We start from the raw sequence: 14,978 nt of genomic DNA on the forward strand, positions 1-14,978 counted from the left end.
ATTTTGACTAATTGTGCATTGCGATTAGAGTTTGAGAAAAAAGACCCAAGACGCAGTTTTGTTTGGATGTACATTAAGCCAAGCCATGTGACTTCCAAATAAGAAATGATGTTTGTACGACATTTACATTGTTTCCACATAACTTTGGACGATAGGGTCTGAAAATGACACCAGTGAGCTGCAGAACACTTAAAAGTGTGACGCCAATTGTTGAGTGGTGGGTAGATTTATGCATATTTAACATAAACGTTAAAAGTCGCGATTCCAATGTTTTATTTATTTGTTTTTCTTTTGTGGTTTTGTATGAAGACTTTTGTTTTCGATATAAGGTGAAAAACACGTGTCAATCAGACTCGAACGAACCAACCACGTGACTTTGGAAGCAAAGTCCAATAAAAACAGAAGTTTTTGATAGCAAGACAGACAGGGGAAACAACTATGACAGAGTCTCCCGTTTTATTAAACAAACATGAGGTGGAACGTTGCCTCAGTTACGAGGATCTGATTCCCAGACTGGAGTCTGTCATGGGAAAGTTTTCTAAACGGGACAGTTCTGAAATAATCCAGCCTGTGAGATCTGTGGTCCCCATACAGCAACACAATGGGTATGAATGAATCCATGTTTCAAAATATTGTTATCGTTTACTGACATATTTATATAGAAGTAAACACTTGATGCATGTGTCAGGTTTTTAGGCGTGATGCCTGCATATCTGGGCGCTGAGGGTATTTTATGCACAAAGATAGTGACTTTCTACCAACGTGCAGAAGGCTCCAGTTTACCATCAACTCAAGCCACTGTGTTACTGTTCGATCCCGAGCATGGACATGTTACAGCGGTGAGACACACAAACCCCATTCATTTGGCAAACAGATTAGGCTACCTTCATATCCTGTGCACATCTGTGTATTTCTGAGATTTACTAAAGTGCCATCTGTGTCAATCACATAAGGGTCTACAATAAAGAAGGAAAACATTTATCTTTACATTCATCTTAATTGGTTTTGAAAAACAAGAAAATTTTACATTTAATGATAATTAAATGTAAAAAGGGTAGAGTCTTATGTGGCATAACAATATTGGAACCATTAAAGTTACTATATGTAATTATATCTGTTATTAAAAATGAATAACATTTTACTCATATCTTGGATACATTTGGGAGTACACACTGCAGGTATTATTTAAAAAATGTTTGAAAGGTGTTTATTTTAAAATATAAACAATTATTAATTCATATATTATTGTTATGACATGTTTTTAAAAACTTGACCCAAACTTGATTTCCATTAAAAAATTCAAATTATCTCATTTTTTTAGAGAAACTCTGTATGGCTGGACTGAGTGGCTCTGTGATGTCATGTTGGTTGAACCCATATGGTTGAACCACATGACATTAATTTGGTGACAAAAAATGTCAAAATATTATTAATTAATAGCAGTTTATTTTTAGAGTTGTATAAGGGGTGGGAAAGATAAAAAGCTTCTGTTTCAACCTGCTACTTTCCGGACATATCGTAATTATTGTTTATAATACTTTATAGATATTGTTTTTCCCTTCAGTATGGTGCAAAATACTTATTTTTATATTTTGTTTTATTTTTATCTTGTCTTGTTCAAAATAAAATAAAAATAAATAAAGTTTTATTTTTAAGAATGTATTATTTAATTGTTTTATTTTAATATAGAAGTTAAAACATGTTTTATTAAAATTATTGAATGTATGAATTCCATTTTCATTGATGACTTATTGATGAATGTTATGTGGTGTAAGCTTCAATAACAGAATATTGGAACCATTAAAGGGACATTGTGTAGGAATTTCTCCCATCTAGCGGTGAAATTGTATTTTCCATTCAAACGAATTGTGCTCTCCAGCGCCTCGCATTTTCAAGTGCGTGTTGCATCTACGGTAGCTGTTATGTTCCAAAAAGCTATGACAGGATGTCTTCTAATGGCACTTCGTTGAGTTTTCCTTCGGGTGAACAGGTTTGTTATTTCAAACAAACTGCAACTTGACACAACGAACAAATGAATGTTACAGTATGAATAATAACAGAGCAATGCAGCCTTTTAAACTTGCCGGGGCAGTGACAAGCGCCTCTCACTGCTCTCCTCCACTTCTGCTGCTTTCAGTTACGTGACGCTGGCTCTGAACGAAAACGCGTTGTGGAAACGTGTTGACTTAGTACTTTTTGACCCGTCTTTGCTATTATAGTTTTTCAAGATGGCGGAACGACATGGAAGCCTCCGTGGACCTACCCGTCACATGTATATAAAGATAATAAATTCTTTGTTTACGAGGATAAGTCAGATAGTCAGAAGATATCAGATTATTTTTGTACTTAGGTTTTCTTTATTAAGAATGTATTAATGAATTGGTTGATTTTAGTATAGAGGTAAAAACATGTTAATCATAGAAAATATATAATAATATCATTGTATGTCTGAATTTTATTTATCCTACCCTCCATCCATTAGTGATCAGTCATTTTACTATGGAGGACGACCACACTACCATCCTAAAAATAACTGTATAAATCCAAAGGATATTAAAGGAAAGTAAATGTTAAAACAGCATAATTCTGCTCTGGAAATGCTTTAGTTCTGTAACTGTATCTCTAATGTCAGATCATGGATGGGGAGGCCATCACAGCCAAACGAACCGCAGCAGTGTCTGCCATATCAGCTAAAGTAGGTTCCTCTCAAACTGACCCCAAATTTGTTATGGTGTAATATATACAGTCACTTATTCTGAAAATGTTTTCTCTCTCCAGCTGTTCATGCCAGCTCTTTCAAAGGTGTTGTGCATCCTTGGTTCAGGGCAACAGGCTAAAAGCCATTATGATGTCTTTACTAAGCTCTTCAAGTTCAAAGAGGTAATTAGTCTGAACATGGGAATTGTGTTTCACTATTGTGAACACTATTTTTTGTGTGTCATACGGTGTTGTTTATTTCAGGTCCGTGTGTGGAGTCGAAGGAGAGAAATGACTCATCGGTTTGTTAATGATCTCCAAGGCCCTGTTAGAGTTTGTTCTTCGGTGAAGGAGGCCGTGATGGGAGCTGATGTAATAGTCACTGCCACAGGTGCTGGTGAACCGATACTCTTTGGCGAGTGGGTCAAATCAGGTGCCCACATAGCAGGTCAGTTGGCCCACAGATTTCCAATAGAGATATTTTGTGAGGAAAATATTTTTTATTACAATACATTACAATTGTATAAAAATACAAATTACAATATTACAATATTTTGTAAGTCAACCATGCTTATTGTTAACAATAAGCATATTGCTTATTGTTAAGCAATAGGCTACAAGAGGCCATGTTATACTGTGAATAGTCACGACTAAAGGAAACTGTAAAGATGCAGTCATATTACCTATATTTATGATAAATTTAGCAGGCAAAATATGGTCCATTGTCAAAAGTGTAGCAATATTTCAGAGCCATAACCGTGTGGGCAAGTGCTCCAACATATTGTGCGGGTGCACTTTTGGCAACCCCAGTTCAAGTCCCAGCTTAAGGTCCTTACCTGATCCAGTTCCCCTCTCTCCTACTGATCTATCTTAATAAAGGCATAAAAGCCCAAAATATAAATTTATTGTGTAGTATAGTAGCACAGCTCCCACAGAAATCCCTTGCAAACCAAACTGCTTTCTGTTGGTGAATGTGGCAAATTTGCTAGACCAACTTGAACACAAACCTAATCTGTCTAACAATGTTCATAGTTCAGGGAAGAAGGAGCAAAACAACAAAGCAAAAGTAAAGCTCCAACCCCTCACAGATAACTGAAACAAAACATAAACTAAAACAAAGCAAACATCAAGCCTGGTCCTCTCTCCTCCTTCACGGTCATCACTCCTCCTTTTATCCTTACAGAGTTCCACCGTGAGACTCGAGATCGTTAACACTCTCTTCATTGGCTTTGCTCTGTTCCCATGACTCTCGGCCCAGCCCTACTTCTTGCCACATACACCCATAGCAGTTGCAGGCCGGGAGGTACCCTCGAGACTGCGCTCTATATCTGGACCTCCACCAGCTAAGGGAACTCCTCCGCGATGCCTGATGGGGGTGCTGAATACCCCATGTTGTACTGCAGTGGTCTTCAATCCTGCTCCTGGAGGGCCACTGTCCTGCAGAGTTTAGTTACAACCTGCTTCAGCACACCTGCCTTTTGTATATTCAAGCGATCCTGAAGAGCTTGATGAGCTGATTCAGGTGTGTTTTGTTAGGGTTGGAACTAAACTCTGCAGGACAATGGCCCTCCAGGAGCAGGATTGAAGACCTCTGTTGTACTGCCTTTGACTCCTCCTCTGCCCCCTGGTGGACGGCAACGGCTCTGGCTTCAGGCGCCAGGCTGAGAGCCTCCCGTTTCCTCCCTCGCCTGCTCCTCCCCATCAAGGCAAACGGTGGCCACTCTTCCGTCCCTTTAAGAATGACACCTGCCCCTCCAACACCCTGATGGACGGCAGCGAGTTCATCTGTCCCCCGGCAAATCGTGTCGAGCCCCCATGGAGGCAGACTCTGCTCAGCCCTACTCGATGGCACCACCGATTTCCCACAGCAGCAAGTGCCCTTTGACAGCTCGTTCCCTCCTTCCTCCTGGGTTTTGGCACCAATGTAACAATGTTCATAATTAAGGGAAGAAGGAGACGGGAACCGGCAAAAGATGAACATAACTTTGGTAATAATATAAACATAAACAACAACGACTGCCACATAAACTAAAATAAAGCAACAACATAAAGTCCAGACGTGTCACCTGATCCTCTTTTATCCTTCACTGTCATTACTCCTTTTACCCTCCTGGAGCTCCTCCGTGGGACTCGAGACCAGTGTGGCATGTGTGTTGCTCCATTCCCATGGCTCTCTGCCCCGCACTGCTTCTCGTCACAATCTGCGTGTGGAACATTTTCACCTCAACGTGAAACTCCCAATTGCGCTGAATATCCCCAAACAGTGATTAACTGTCACATGAAGAAATTCAATGACTTCAAGGCTGTTGATCAAGGCACACATTATCCTATTTGGCCATTACGCTTTCTCCAATGGCAGAGCCACGGAGCCTGGTATCTCCCAAAGAAGGCCATCTTTGCTTTGGCTCACGTTTTGGCTGTATTACAAAGAGGATAAATCCACCTCCAAAGGGCACTTTGGAGAGAGAACAGTCATGGCCGGCATATTGAAAGGTCGTTCAAAACTGGCTACTTCAAAGGGCCGTTCGGAATGAAGGATTTTTAAGGGTACAGCAAATGGACACTTTGCTTTCATGATTATTTGCGCAGACAAGCAGCATCTAAATACTGTTTCAGCAGTGTAGTCATAAGAAATAAACAATGTGCACATTACCATGATTTTAGTTTAAAAAATCACTTTCTAGCCAGGTCTTTGTAAAGTCGTATTCAATTTTACAACTTTGTTTCCTTGACAGTATAATTCTGTAAACTGTAAATTGAAGAACAACTTTACATCTCAAAGAAAAGTTTGAAGTTTTACCAGAATAGTTAATGTAAGTAACTAACTTTTATAAAAAAATAAGCTTTACATTTCTGCTTAAATCCTCAAAAAACTGGCCCCAATCACTTCCATTGTAAGTGCTTCACTGTAACCTCGATTTGGCTTCTTTTAAAGAAAATAAAGGACGGGTTGAAATTATTCTTGTGGTAATCAACATTGCTGTCAATTGAGCTTAAAGAGTAACTTTGCCGATTTTCAACCCGCTTTGTATTGTTACAATGTCGGTAGTTTATATAAATGGCTAACATTGTTTTGTTGTTTTCTGTGTTACCTGGGCCTAGAAATACACTTTTATTTGACTGGAAAAGTCTGCTGGATGATGCAAAAAATCAAGTGCTTAACGTTTAATAATTGAATTCTTGCACCTGGGAACAATACAAGTCGAAACCATTATGACATAGTTGCTAAAAAGTATTTCCTACTGTAGAGAGGCGGTATTTGACTCTGGTAAGCATATCCATAGCAGACTGCTGGGAGTAGCCTTGGATGGCAACATGCCCAGTGCATTATGGGTGTTGAAGTTTTCCTACCTGTTTGGCAAATGGGAAGGCAGCAGCCTTATTTCTCTGTTTCTCTAGGTAGCACGGATTTCAAAAAATGTTTCGCCTTTCTACTGTATAGGCAGCCAAGTTTTATCGAAAGCCCATTTTGCCAGCAATGAAGTACCCCTTTTAAATCGGCATGAAAAAAAAATGCAGCCTATTTTCTAAATGCTAAATGTTATAGATCTTATTGTTCATCCATATGAGTTTCATTTCTAAAAAAAATAATTCAAAATGTCATAACTGGATCTTCAAGTGAAATGACAGACTTCTCTCTGGTGACATATGCAGGACTTCTACAATCATTAAGGGCACATACAGTGTACATTTCGCTCCATTCTTTAGACTTATTTCCATATTTCTAACATGCGGTCAGACGTGACTCTCAACAAACTTAGCCAGTTTAGATATTTCATGTGTTCTAGCTCAAGCACACATGGTGCAACTAATGAAGCCCTTGATTAGTTGCATCAGGTGTGCTTGAGACAACACCTGTTTTGCAGATTTGTGCTGTTGTGAGGGATTCTATTCAGGGGGTTGAATAATTTTGAGACTGCAGAAGTCATTAAAAGTGGCATTTTCAGTTGAATTTTGAGAAACCACTCAAAACATTTGTTGTGTTGAGCTTGGGATGGATTTTTTAAATTTTCTTGCAGGGTTAACAACTATATGCTTTTGGAACCTGAAATGTCTCCAAACACTCAGTCAGTCAGTGTGTCTGAACCATGTCAGAACATAACAAAAGGGGAAATTAAACTAGACAGATACGGTATCTACATTTATAAAGTCATGACTTTGAGTAACAAAGTGAAGTAAATCAAGAAATCAGAAATCAGTTTGCTTCTATAGTAACAGAAGGGTTTGCTAAATTATGCATGTGAAGAACCTGTCATATTGTTGGACAATTATGTAACATATCATGTCACCTTTGCCATGCTCCTATTCTATAAAACTGTTGTATTCTTTTTGCTGGTGGTATTCTCTCTAAAATTGGTATGATTTAAGCCGTGGCCCGTGATTGAAGCATATTCGAAGACATTGTCTGGAGTCTGTTTAGTTATTGATGTTGTTCGACTAAGTGTGAGACTGATGTGCAATGGGGGTTGAATAATTTTGATTAGAACTGTAAACATCTCAAAATCCAATCAACAACCGATGCATAGAACCAAGTCAGGTCTTATATATATTTTTTCAATCCATTAAAACGTCACAATACGGAAAACAATATCAATTGCTACTTGCGTTTATGGCGACTTTAACATGTATTGAAGCCGAAATGTTCTTCCAAAATAAAAAAATACATGGCCAGATTAATTTCACTGCCTTAATAGTGGCATCTCTGGGTGCTTTGCAGGAATACAATAAGAAAGTAAACTGATGTTTTACATCATAGTTGTTTACTACATTGTTTTTGTATATATTGTGGTGCTGTTTTGTTACAGCGGTTGGCGCTTGTCGGCCAGACTGGAGGGAATTGGATGATGTCTTGATGAGAGAGGCTGTGGTGTATGTGGACAGCAGAGAGGGGGCTACAGCAGAGTCAGGAGACATAGTTCTGTCTGGAGTATGTATACATCATTCCCTTTAACACTGTCTGATCAATAAAATACAACTGATTTCACCAAAATCTAGAGTTACCTTACAATACATGTCCAAATTCTCAAAATGCTCATTATTTATCCCAGGCTCAAGTTTTCGCAGAGCTCGGAGAAGTTATAAATGGATCCTTTCCTGCTCAGCGTGAGAAGACTACGGTATTCAAGTCACTGGGTAACTTGTTTTTCCATAGCTGCGATCCAAAAATCAAGATCAAAATGTACTGAAGAGAAAAAAGCATTCTCGTCACTGATTGGAATTCATAGAAGCTGAATGTGCCTTAAAAAGCTTGATGTTTGCATTTCAATTCTCTCAAGAGACAAAAGGATTTCTATTTATAATTTTTATTATGTAACCCCTGCTGATCTTTAACTAGAAATTTGGGCCTGTCATGTTGGAGTTGAGTTGCGTTTCTTGGTAAGCACAATTTAGTCCAGGGACCTCAATTATAAAAAACACGTGATCAGATTTGATTCTAAATTCAATGAATCTCATTCTACGTTGAAATTAAGGAACAAATCACAGTGAAAATGTTGTGTACGTCATGCATTCAAACCTTTTGTGCTCATATATACCAGTAATTAAAATAAATAAATGTAAAGATAATTAGACATTCACAATATGCAATATTAGTAGTAGTAGTAAATTAGCAACTGCTTTGTAATAAGTACAGAACTGAATATATATATATATATATGTATATATATATATATATATATATATATATAGATCACATACACTCACTCACACAATGAGAAACATATGCGCTTGAACTTGAGATGATTTATGAAGGGAGATGCATTTAGGAACATTTTTTTACATATGGACGTTCTATAAATCGGAAATTGTTGTCACATTTAGGATCATTCTATGGGCATCCCCTGGAATTAGACATTTGGCATGTGTCAGAGGAAACTGGAGAAAGCTTTTTGTTTTGACTTGCTGGATATTTTGCATTTTTAAATGCAGGCATGGGGATACAAGATGCTGTCTCAGCCAAACTTGTGCTGGAGAAGTGGAACAGCGAACATTGAAGAACCAGCCAGCAGTTTCCTCCGCTGATTGCACATGAGAACCGGCCCCAACTGAACCTGCTTTCTCCCAAGGTTTTTTCTCCATCCTGTCACCTGATGGAGTTCGGGTTCCTTGCCACTGTCATCTCTGGCTTTCTTAGTTGGGGACACTTTACACTGTACTGACACTGCTGTATCAAAACTGAACGATGACATAATTTTTTGCAGAGCTCCTTTATAGGCAAATTGAACTAATTTAATTATTAATGACCTTTACAATGAAGCTGAATTAACACTGAATTGACATGCATTATTTTCCTGTTATCATTCTACAGTTGCTTTGAAACAATCTCCTATATAAATAAAGGTGACTTGACTGGTCTCATCTGCCATGGTGGTGGTGGCGTCTTTTCCCCAATAAAATGATAAATCAAACAAAACCACTCTCGCTCGTTACATAAAAATGACTCACCGGTATGCTGCATCCCAAATCACATTCTGTATTGTATGTACTACATTTGGTTTGAAACCGTACGTACATTTGTAGTGCGGATACAATTTAGGACGTACTACATATCCGTCATGTGACTACGGTGTCAGTTGCGTTGCTTCACTTCACCTCCATTCACAAATCTACTCCTGTGGCCGCATGGGATAGTAAAGTGTCCATCGCAACACTGATAGTAGTAGGTCATCTGGGGACTTTTCACCTACCGTTTTATAAATACTATTAAATTCGAACATACTACTTGGCTCACATACTATTTTTCACTCAATGCCGTATACAGTATGGAAGTAGGCATATTCAGATGCAGCCTTAATCTGTAAGAAAAAAATGAGGGCACACTAATAGCAATTATCACTTTTTTTTCTTAATACAATTTGAGGTATAGCCAACACTGTATTCTAAACAGGCACAACCTAGACAATTACTTGCTGGGTTGTACCCAGTTACATGTTATATGGATAAACTAATGATTTCAGCAGACATGGAAAACAATAGACAAAGACAAAGGTTTTTAGATTGGGTTTCTATTTCAGACATAAAGGTTAATACATTGTAGTTTTAGTGGAAGCATGAATAAGCATTTCAAACTGCCATTGTTACAGAATTTTCAAAATGACATTCCATGTGCCAAATTACAACCGTTTTCTTTGTAACCAGGACCAATTGTAGGTTTAATACTTGATGTCCGTAGTCTAACAACAAATCAGTTGAATTACTGTTATCAAGTATCCACTACATTTATCAGTAGCAGTGTTCATGGGAGGATATCCAGAGGATATAAACCTCACGAGTGTCTACAGTATAGAAATTTCTGACATGCTCAGCTTACCAACAAAATCCTGGTCTGATACTAGGCACTGGTAGATCTGTAGTCTAAATACAATACTTGGACTGTAAAATGGATAAAACACTGCCAGCCTCCTCTAACAGACTGACTAAAATACAGAGAGAGATTAAACAAGAGATCTGCACTTCGGAATATTCAAGATACAGTACTGAAAATATGCTATATCCTGACAAAACAGAGCTATTATATGCATTTTAACTAGGTTTGTTTCTTATACAGTTAAACAAAATAAACTCTCCAACATGGGAACCATAACACATCGAACCAATAAAGTGTTTTCTTCAGCTGTCCTCTAGCAAAATAGTTCCTTCAATATTACTGCAATCTCTGACTCTTACAAGTACACAATTAAAACCCCCTCCCTTTAAGAGAGATTGTTAGTGAGAGCAAATTGAAATCCACGACTTGGTTGAACTTTTGGCAATAATTCATTTTCTACAAAAATGCAGATTGTAAACAATATATATGGGCTCACAAAGATGGAGAAACAGAGAAACTGAAAGGAGTATTTAGTTTCTTAACATCAAAATGAGGGGAAAATAAAGAAAATCATTAGAAGGCAGCAGGAATTTCTTAATGTATAATGGGAAACAACTATGAATGCTGCTCCCATTCTTCAAAAGCGAATACTCAGGCGTCTTAACAGCTAGTTAGTGGTGTAATTCTAATTACAATGCAAGAGAGAGAAATATCTGTATGTTTCTTCTTCGCCAACACACATTTCCCAACATCCTTGCCTCCATTGTTCTCCTCTCAGGTGAGCTCAGATTGCAGTTGGCGCTGTCTGTGCAGCCAGTTCACAAGATATGACACCTCCTCTTTCTTTTCTTCACAGGAGGCGGGCACAGGACCGCACGGATGGCTTCATCGAACACCGTCTTAAGGCCGCGCTGCGTTAAGGCTGAGCACTCCAGGTACTTCACAGCTCCTGTGGCCAAAACAAAAGAAAACCTTAAGTGGATCAAAGTATACTCAACCGCGGATGAGCGCGTTACAATTGAAAATGGAGATTTTGAATTGAAGATGAAATAAAATTGATGCATCAATATTGTCAACCCAGCCCTAACATACACACGTGTAAAGGCCAGTGTATTAATATTGAAGTGCTGACCTATTTCTTTGGCCATAGCGAGGCCTTGAGGGTAGGTGATGGGAGTGAGCTTCTTCTCTTTCAACTTTTCAATGGTGTCCTTGTCATCTCTCAGATCAAGTTTAGTCCCAACGAGAATTATGGGAGTGTTCGGGCAATGATGTCTGACCTCTGGATACCACTGTCGAAAAAAAAAAGCTTCCATTGAATACAAACTCATTCACTGGGTAGAGAAAATTTGCACAATATACATACGCTATACTCTAACATGCTGTTAATACTTCTAGTGTGCAATTTCCAAACCTAACCTATGGTTTACCTGTGAATAAAAAAAAACACAAACTCATTACCAACCACAGCAAATGTCACTTGATCCTTTTAAATGGACGTCACTGGACATTTTGCAGACATAGTAGATTAAAAGAACCTTCTGTCTGCTTCATTACAGCATCAACATGCTATTTTGAGTCTTTGAAACCACATTTGCTCAATCGGTCAAGCCAGACAACTATTTTTACAGCTTCTTCCTCTTTTTCATTGTGATCATTTCGAAAGTCGTCTACATTGACTAAAAGAAAAAAATATCCAAGGGCTTGCTTAATGCTTACCTTCGCACGGACGTTCTCAAACGAGGCTGGACTCACAAGAGAGAAACAGATCAAGAACACATCCTATAAGAAATGAAAAACACAAATCAGACAAAACCCTCCTTTTATTCCATCAAATGTTCAACTATTTTCTTTTAGAATTATATGACTATCTGTAAAACACAGCATTGACTAGACTGTTGCATTAATGAACTGTAAATTGACTTCACTTGTTTCCCAAGTGAAACAAAGCAACAAAAAAAACACAGTTAGGTTTGTGCCTAGATGACAACAGCAAACAATTGAGCCATTCACTCTCACAGCCTTAGTAACAAAGACAACACAGAGCTGCCATTAATGCTCTGAGCAACATAAGAAATCACTTTAGCCTGCCAGAAATCAAGGCCTGGGCTATTTTTAAACATTTCACTATCCTAAAGCTGTGTTTATTACACTTCCTAAGCAGTATGTCATCAAACTATTTTCAAGATCCTTCCTACTCTCAAAACTTGAAGGGATAGTTCACCCAAAAATTTAAATTCTGTCATTAGTTGCTCACCTTCATGCCGTTCCAAACCCGCAAGACATTCGTTCATCTTCATATCACAAATGAAGATATTTTTGATGAATTCTGAGAGCTTTCTGTCCCTCCGTTGACAGCTACGAAACTACTTTGCTAAGCTATGCACTTTTGATGCTTTAAACGTACATAAAGAGATCATTAAACTAATCCATGTAAAGTGATCGTGTCTCTTCAGAAAATTCAGACTAAAACAGGTTGAATTTAGGCTTTTATTCACATATAAACATTCATTAACTCACACATCAGTTGTGGTAAACGGAAGCTCAAGCATGTTCGCTTGACGCGCGAGAACCAATTAGATTTATTCTCGTGTTACGCAGCACGTTTGAGCTTGAGAAAGAACCAATGAGGTTTGTTCTCGCTCGTCAAGCAAGAACAAACCTCAAGAACTGTTTGTTTGCGGATCAATGTTTATGTGAATAAAAGCCTCAATTCAATCTGTTCATCATTTAAAGCGATCGATTCAGAACATTTGGACTAAACCGCTCAATTCATATGGATTTGTTTTACGATCTCTGAACTATTTGTTGTGTAGCTGTCAAAGGAGGGGCAGAAAGCTCTCAGATTTCATCCAAAAGATCTTCATTTGTGTTCCCAAGATGAACGAAAGTCTTACAGGTTTGAAACGCCATGAGGGTGAGTAACTAATGACAGTAACTATGCTTTTAAGACAAAGAGTCAAAATTCTAAAAATGTTATCCATATGGCTTTTTGCTGTAACACAATTGTCTAAATAATGGGTCCACTGATAAAACCTCAAATAAACATTTAATTATTTATGAAAAATATTGTGATGCATCAGTTTTAGCTCTATTATTATGACAGTACCGTCTGAGGATAGGAAAGCGGTCGAAGTCTGTCGTAATCCTCCTGTCCTGCTGTATCCCACAGTCCCAAGTTTACCGGCTTTCCATCGACCATCACATTGGCAGAATAATTATCAAACCTGAATGATAGTTAATGGTATATATTTCAGAGACACTGCAAATATTAGCCTAAACTTAATGTGAAATGCAGCTTCATATCTGACATATTTATGAACAGATTATTAATGGGGAAACATTTATTTTATCCATTAGGAAGTGACTACCAGGTAGATGAAGGGGAGGAGTTAAAAGAAGCGATTCAAAAAGACAATTATTTTATGGTGGAGCTAGTTATTACATTTTAATGAAAGATGAGCCTTTTTAAAAACTTAGAATAACATCCAGTTAAAACTGGCACAATAAGACCAGGAATGTGGATTTAGAAAGATGTTGGAATCAAGAACAGAAACATTAGTATAATTAATGTATAGCATTGTAATAAAGGCTAATATTTACTATTGAAAAATAGTATAATTAGTTATAATATAAATTGGCAACATATTAAATCATTATTTTATATTTAATACTCATATTCAACTCCACTTTTTAAGGCGTTTTCTTTTTTACTTTAAAGGGACAGTTCACCCCGAAATAAAAACTTGTTCCAAACCTGCATGATTCTCAATGTGCAGTACACAAAAAGAAAATATTTTGAAGAACATTTGTTTGGAAGAAATGGTGGCGAGGAACCACATGGCAAGTAAAAAATGACAATTTTCATTTTGGCTGAACTGTCCCTTTAGTAAACTAAGGGTAAGAGTGAGGTCGCCTTACACAGTGGGAATGTACTCCCCAGGAAAAGCATTGGTGGTGTAGCTGATCAGAAGGCATGTTTTTCCCACAGCCCTGAGGGAAGAAATAAAACATCTCAAAAATAAATCACCAGTTACAGATCTGATTATGTGATATAAACGGATGTCATCTCCTATAATTGCTTTTCAGCTAAACAATGATTCATTTCCCTATTAAAATTTAAATATGACACTGCATATGAATAATAGAAGTGAGTTTGGTTGACTTCATTAATCACTGCAGCACTCCCACACATTCAGACAGCATTTGCTCAAGTTTACTGTATGACGTAACATTTAAAGGAAAACTCAGGGAAGGGCTAGTTTATCAACAGCGGAAAACAATGATAAAACTGTTTGACTCCAGTCTACAAATACACGGACATTTAAAAGCTTAATTCCAGAATCATTCATAAGTAATTTTCGCTGCCACAACATAAAGTGGAAACGTTATATCTATTTCTGTGAGCTAACGTTACAAAGACGCACAAAAGTTCCCAAATCAAATGCCCTCAAGTTAACGTTAAGTTACCTAAACTGAAAACACAAGAGAGCAAACCAAGAAACTGCTGATACGTGTAAAACATTATTCCACGACAAACAACTTATAATACTGAAAATAGGGGGAAACTCACCCGTCCCCGACGACCACACACTTTATGGCCTGCATCTGTGTTCACTTGGCACGCTATCCCGCTAGCTTTATCTGTGAATGAATCAATAAAAGCTGCTCTGACCGGGATAACCCGTCCTCAAAATTCAACACGCACAAAACAAGAGATGAGTCGATAAAAGTTGAACGATAATGTGAAATTTCGCTCAAACTCGACGAAGTAAAGTTAGCTAGCCGACCGCATTCCTGCGCATTTGCTGCTGTTGTTGCTGCTGCTCCAGTTAAACAAACAGCCACCACCCTAAAATCTCAGTCAGATCCCGGTCTACACACACACACACATATCCCGACCTGTCCCGAACAATAAACACACGCTCTGCTGCCTCTTGATGGACTGGAGCGGATCTACGTCTCACATGCATCT

The 14,978-nt window shown here is 38.0% G+C and overlaps 2 protein-coding genes across 2 annotated transcripts; one reads left to right on the top strand and one right to left on the bottom strand.

Annotated features, from left to right (window-relative positions):
* Positions 1-394: 394 nt before the first annotated feature.
* Positions 395-8,837, top strand: crym (crystallin, mu). Its single transcript, XM_077205998.1, has 8 exons — positions 395-605; positions 689-839; positions 2,633-2,695; positions 2,779-2,880; positions 2,962-3,145; positions 7,503-7,624; positions 7,746-7,830; positions 8,626-8,837. Exons 1-8 carry the CDS (start codon positions 439-441, stop codon positions 8,688-8,690), a joined length of 939 nt encoding a protein of 312 aa, XP_077062113.1. The 5' UTR covers positions 395-438; the 3' UTR covers positions 8,691-8,837.
* An 848-nt stretch (positions 8,838-9,685) lies between these two features.
* Positions 9,686-14,978, bottom strand: rac1a (Rac family small GTPase 1a). Its single transcript, XM_077206001.1, has 6 exons — positions 14,577-14,978; positions 13,925-13,996; positions 13,113-13,230; positions 11,723-11,785; positions 11,136-11,295; positions 9,686-10,952 (listed from the first exon to the last, which is right to left on the bottom strand). The coding sequence occupies exons 1-6, from the start codon at positions 14,609-14,611 to the stop codon at positions 10,822-10,824; spliced, it is 579 nt and encodes a 192-aa protein (XP_077062116.1). The 5' UTR covers positions 14,612-14,978; the 3' UTR covers positions 9,686-10,821.

This window comes from Siphateles boraxobius, unplaced genomic scaffold, assembly GCF_051911475.1.
Source record: "Siphateles boraxobius isolate OS27281-9 unplaced genomic scaffold, OSU_SipBor_1 55, whole genome shotgun sequence".
In the NCBI taxonomy this organism is placed as follows: domain Eukaryota; kingdom Metazoa; phylum Chordata; class Actinopteri; order Cypriniformes; family Leuciscidae; genus Siphateles; species Siphateles boraxobius.

What these genes read in the sequence shown, in the direction of transcription:
- crym (XM_077205998.1), top strand. Translation starts at nt 439, where the DNA reads ATGACAGAGTCTCCCGTTTTATTAAACAAACATGAGGTGGAACGTTGC. An exon ending in CCCATACAGCAACACAATGG is followed by an intron (nt 606 to 688) that starts GTATGAATGAAT and finishes TGCATGTGTCAG; the next exon opens with GTTTTTAGGCGTGATGCCTG. An exon ending in TACGGTATTCAAGTCACTGG is followed by an intron (nt 7,831 to 8,625) that starts GTAACTTGTTTT and finishes TTTTAAATGCAG; the next exon opens with GCATGGGGATACAAGATGCT.
- rac1a (XM_077206001.1), bottom strand. Translation starts at nt 14,611, where the DNA reads ATGCAGGCCATAAAGTGTGTGGTCGTCGGGGACGG. An exon ending in CGCTTTCCTATCCTCAGACG is followed by an intron (nt 11,786 to 13,112) that starts GTACTGTCATAA and finishes CATTTCTTATAG; the next exon opens with GATGTGTTCTTGATCTGTTT. An exon ending in CGCTATGGCCAAAGAAATAG is followed by an intron (nt 10,953 to 11,135) that starts GTCAGCACTTCA and finishes TTTTGGCCACAG; the next exon opens with GAGCTGTGAAGTACCTGGAG.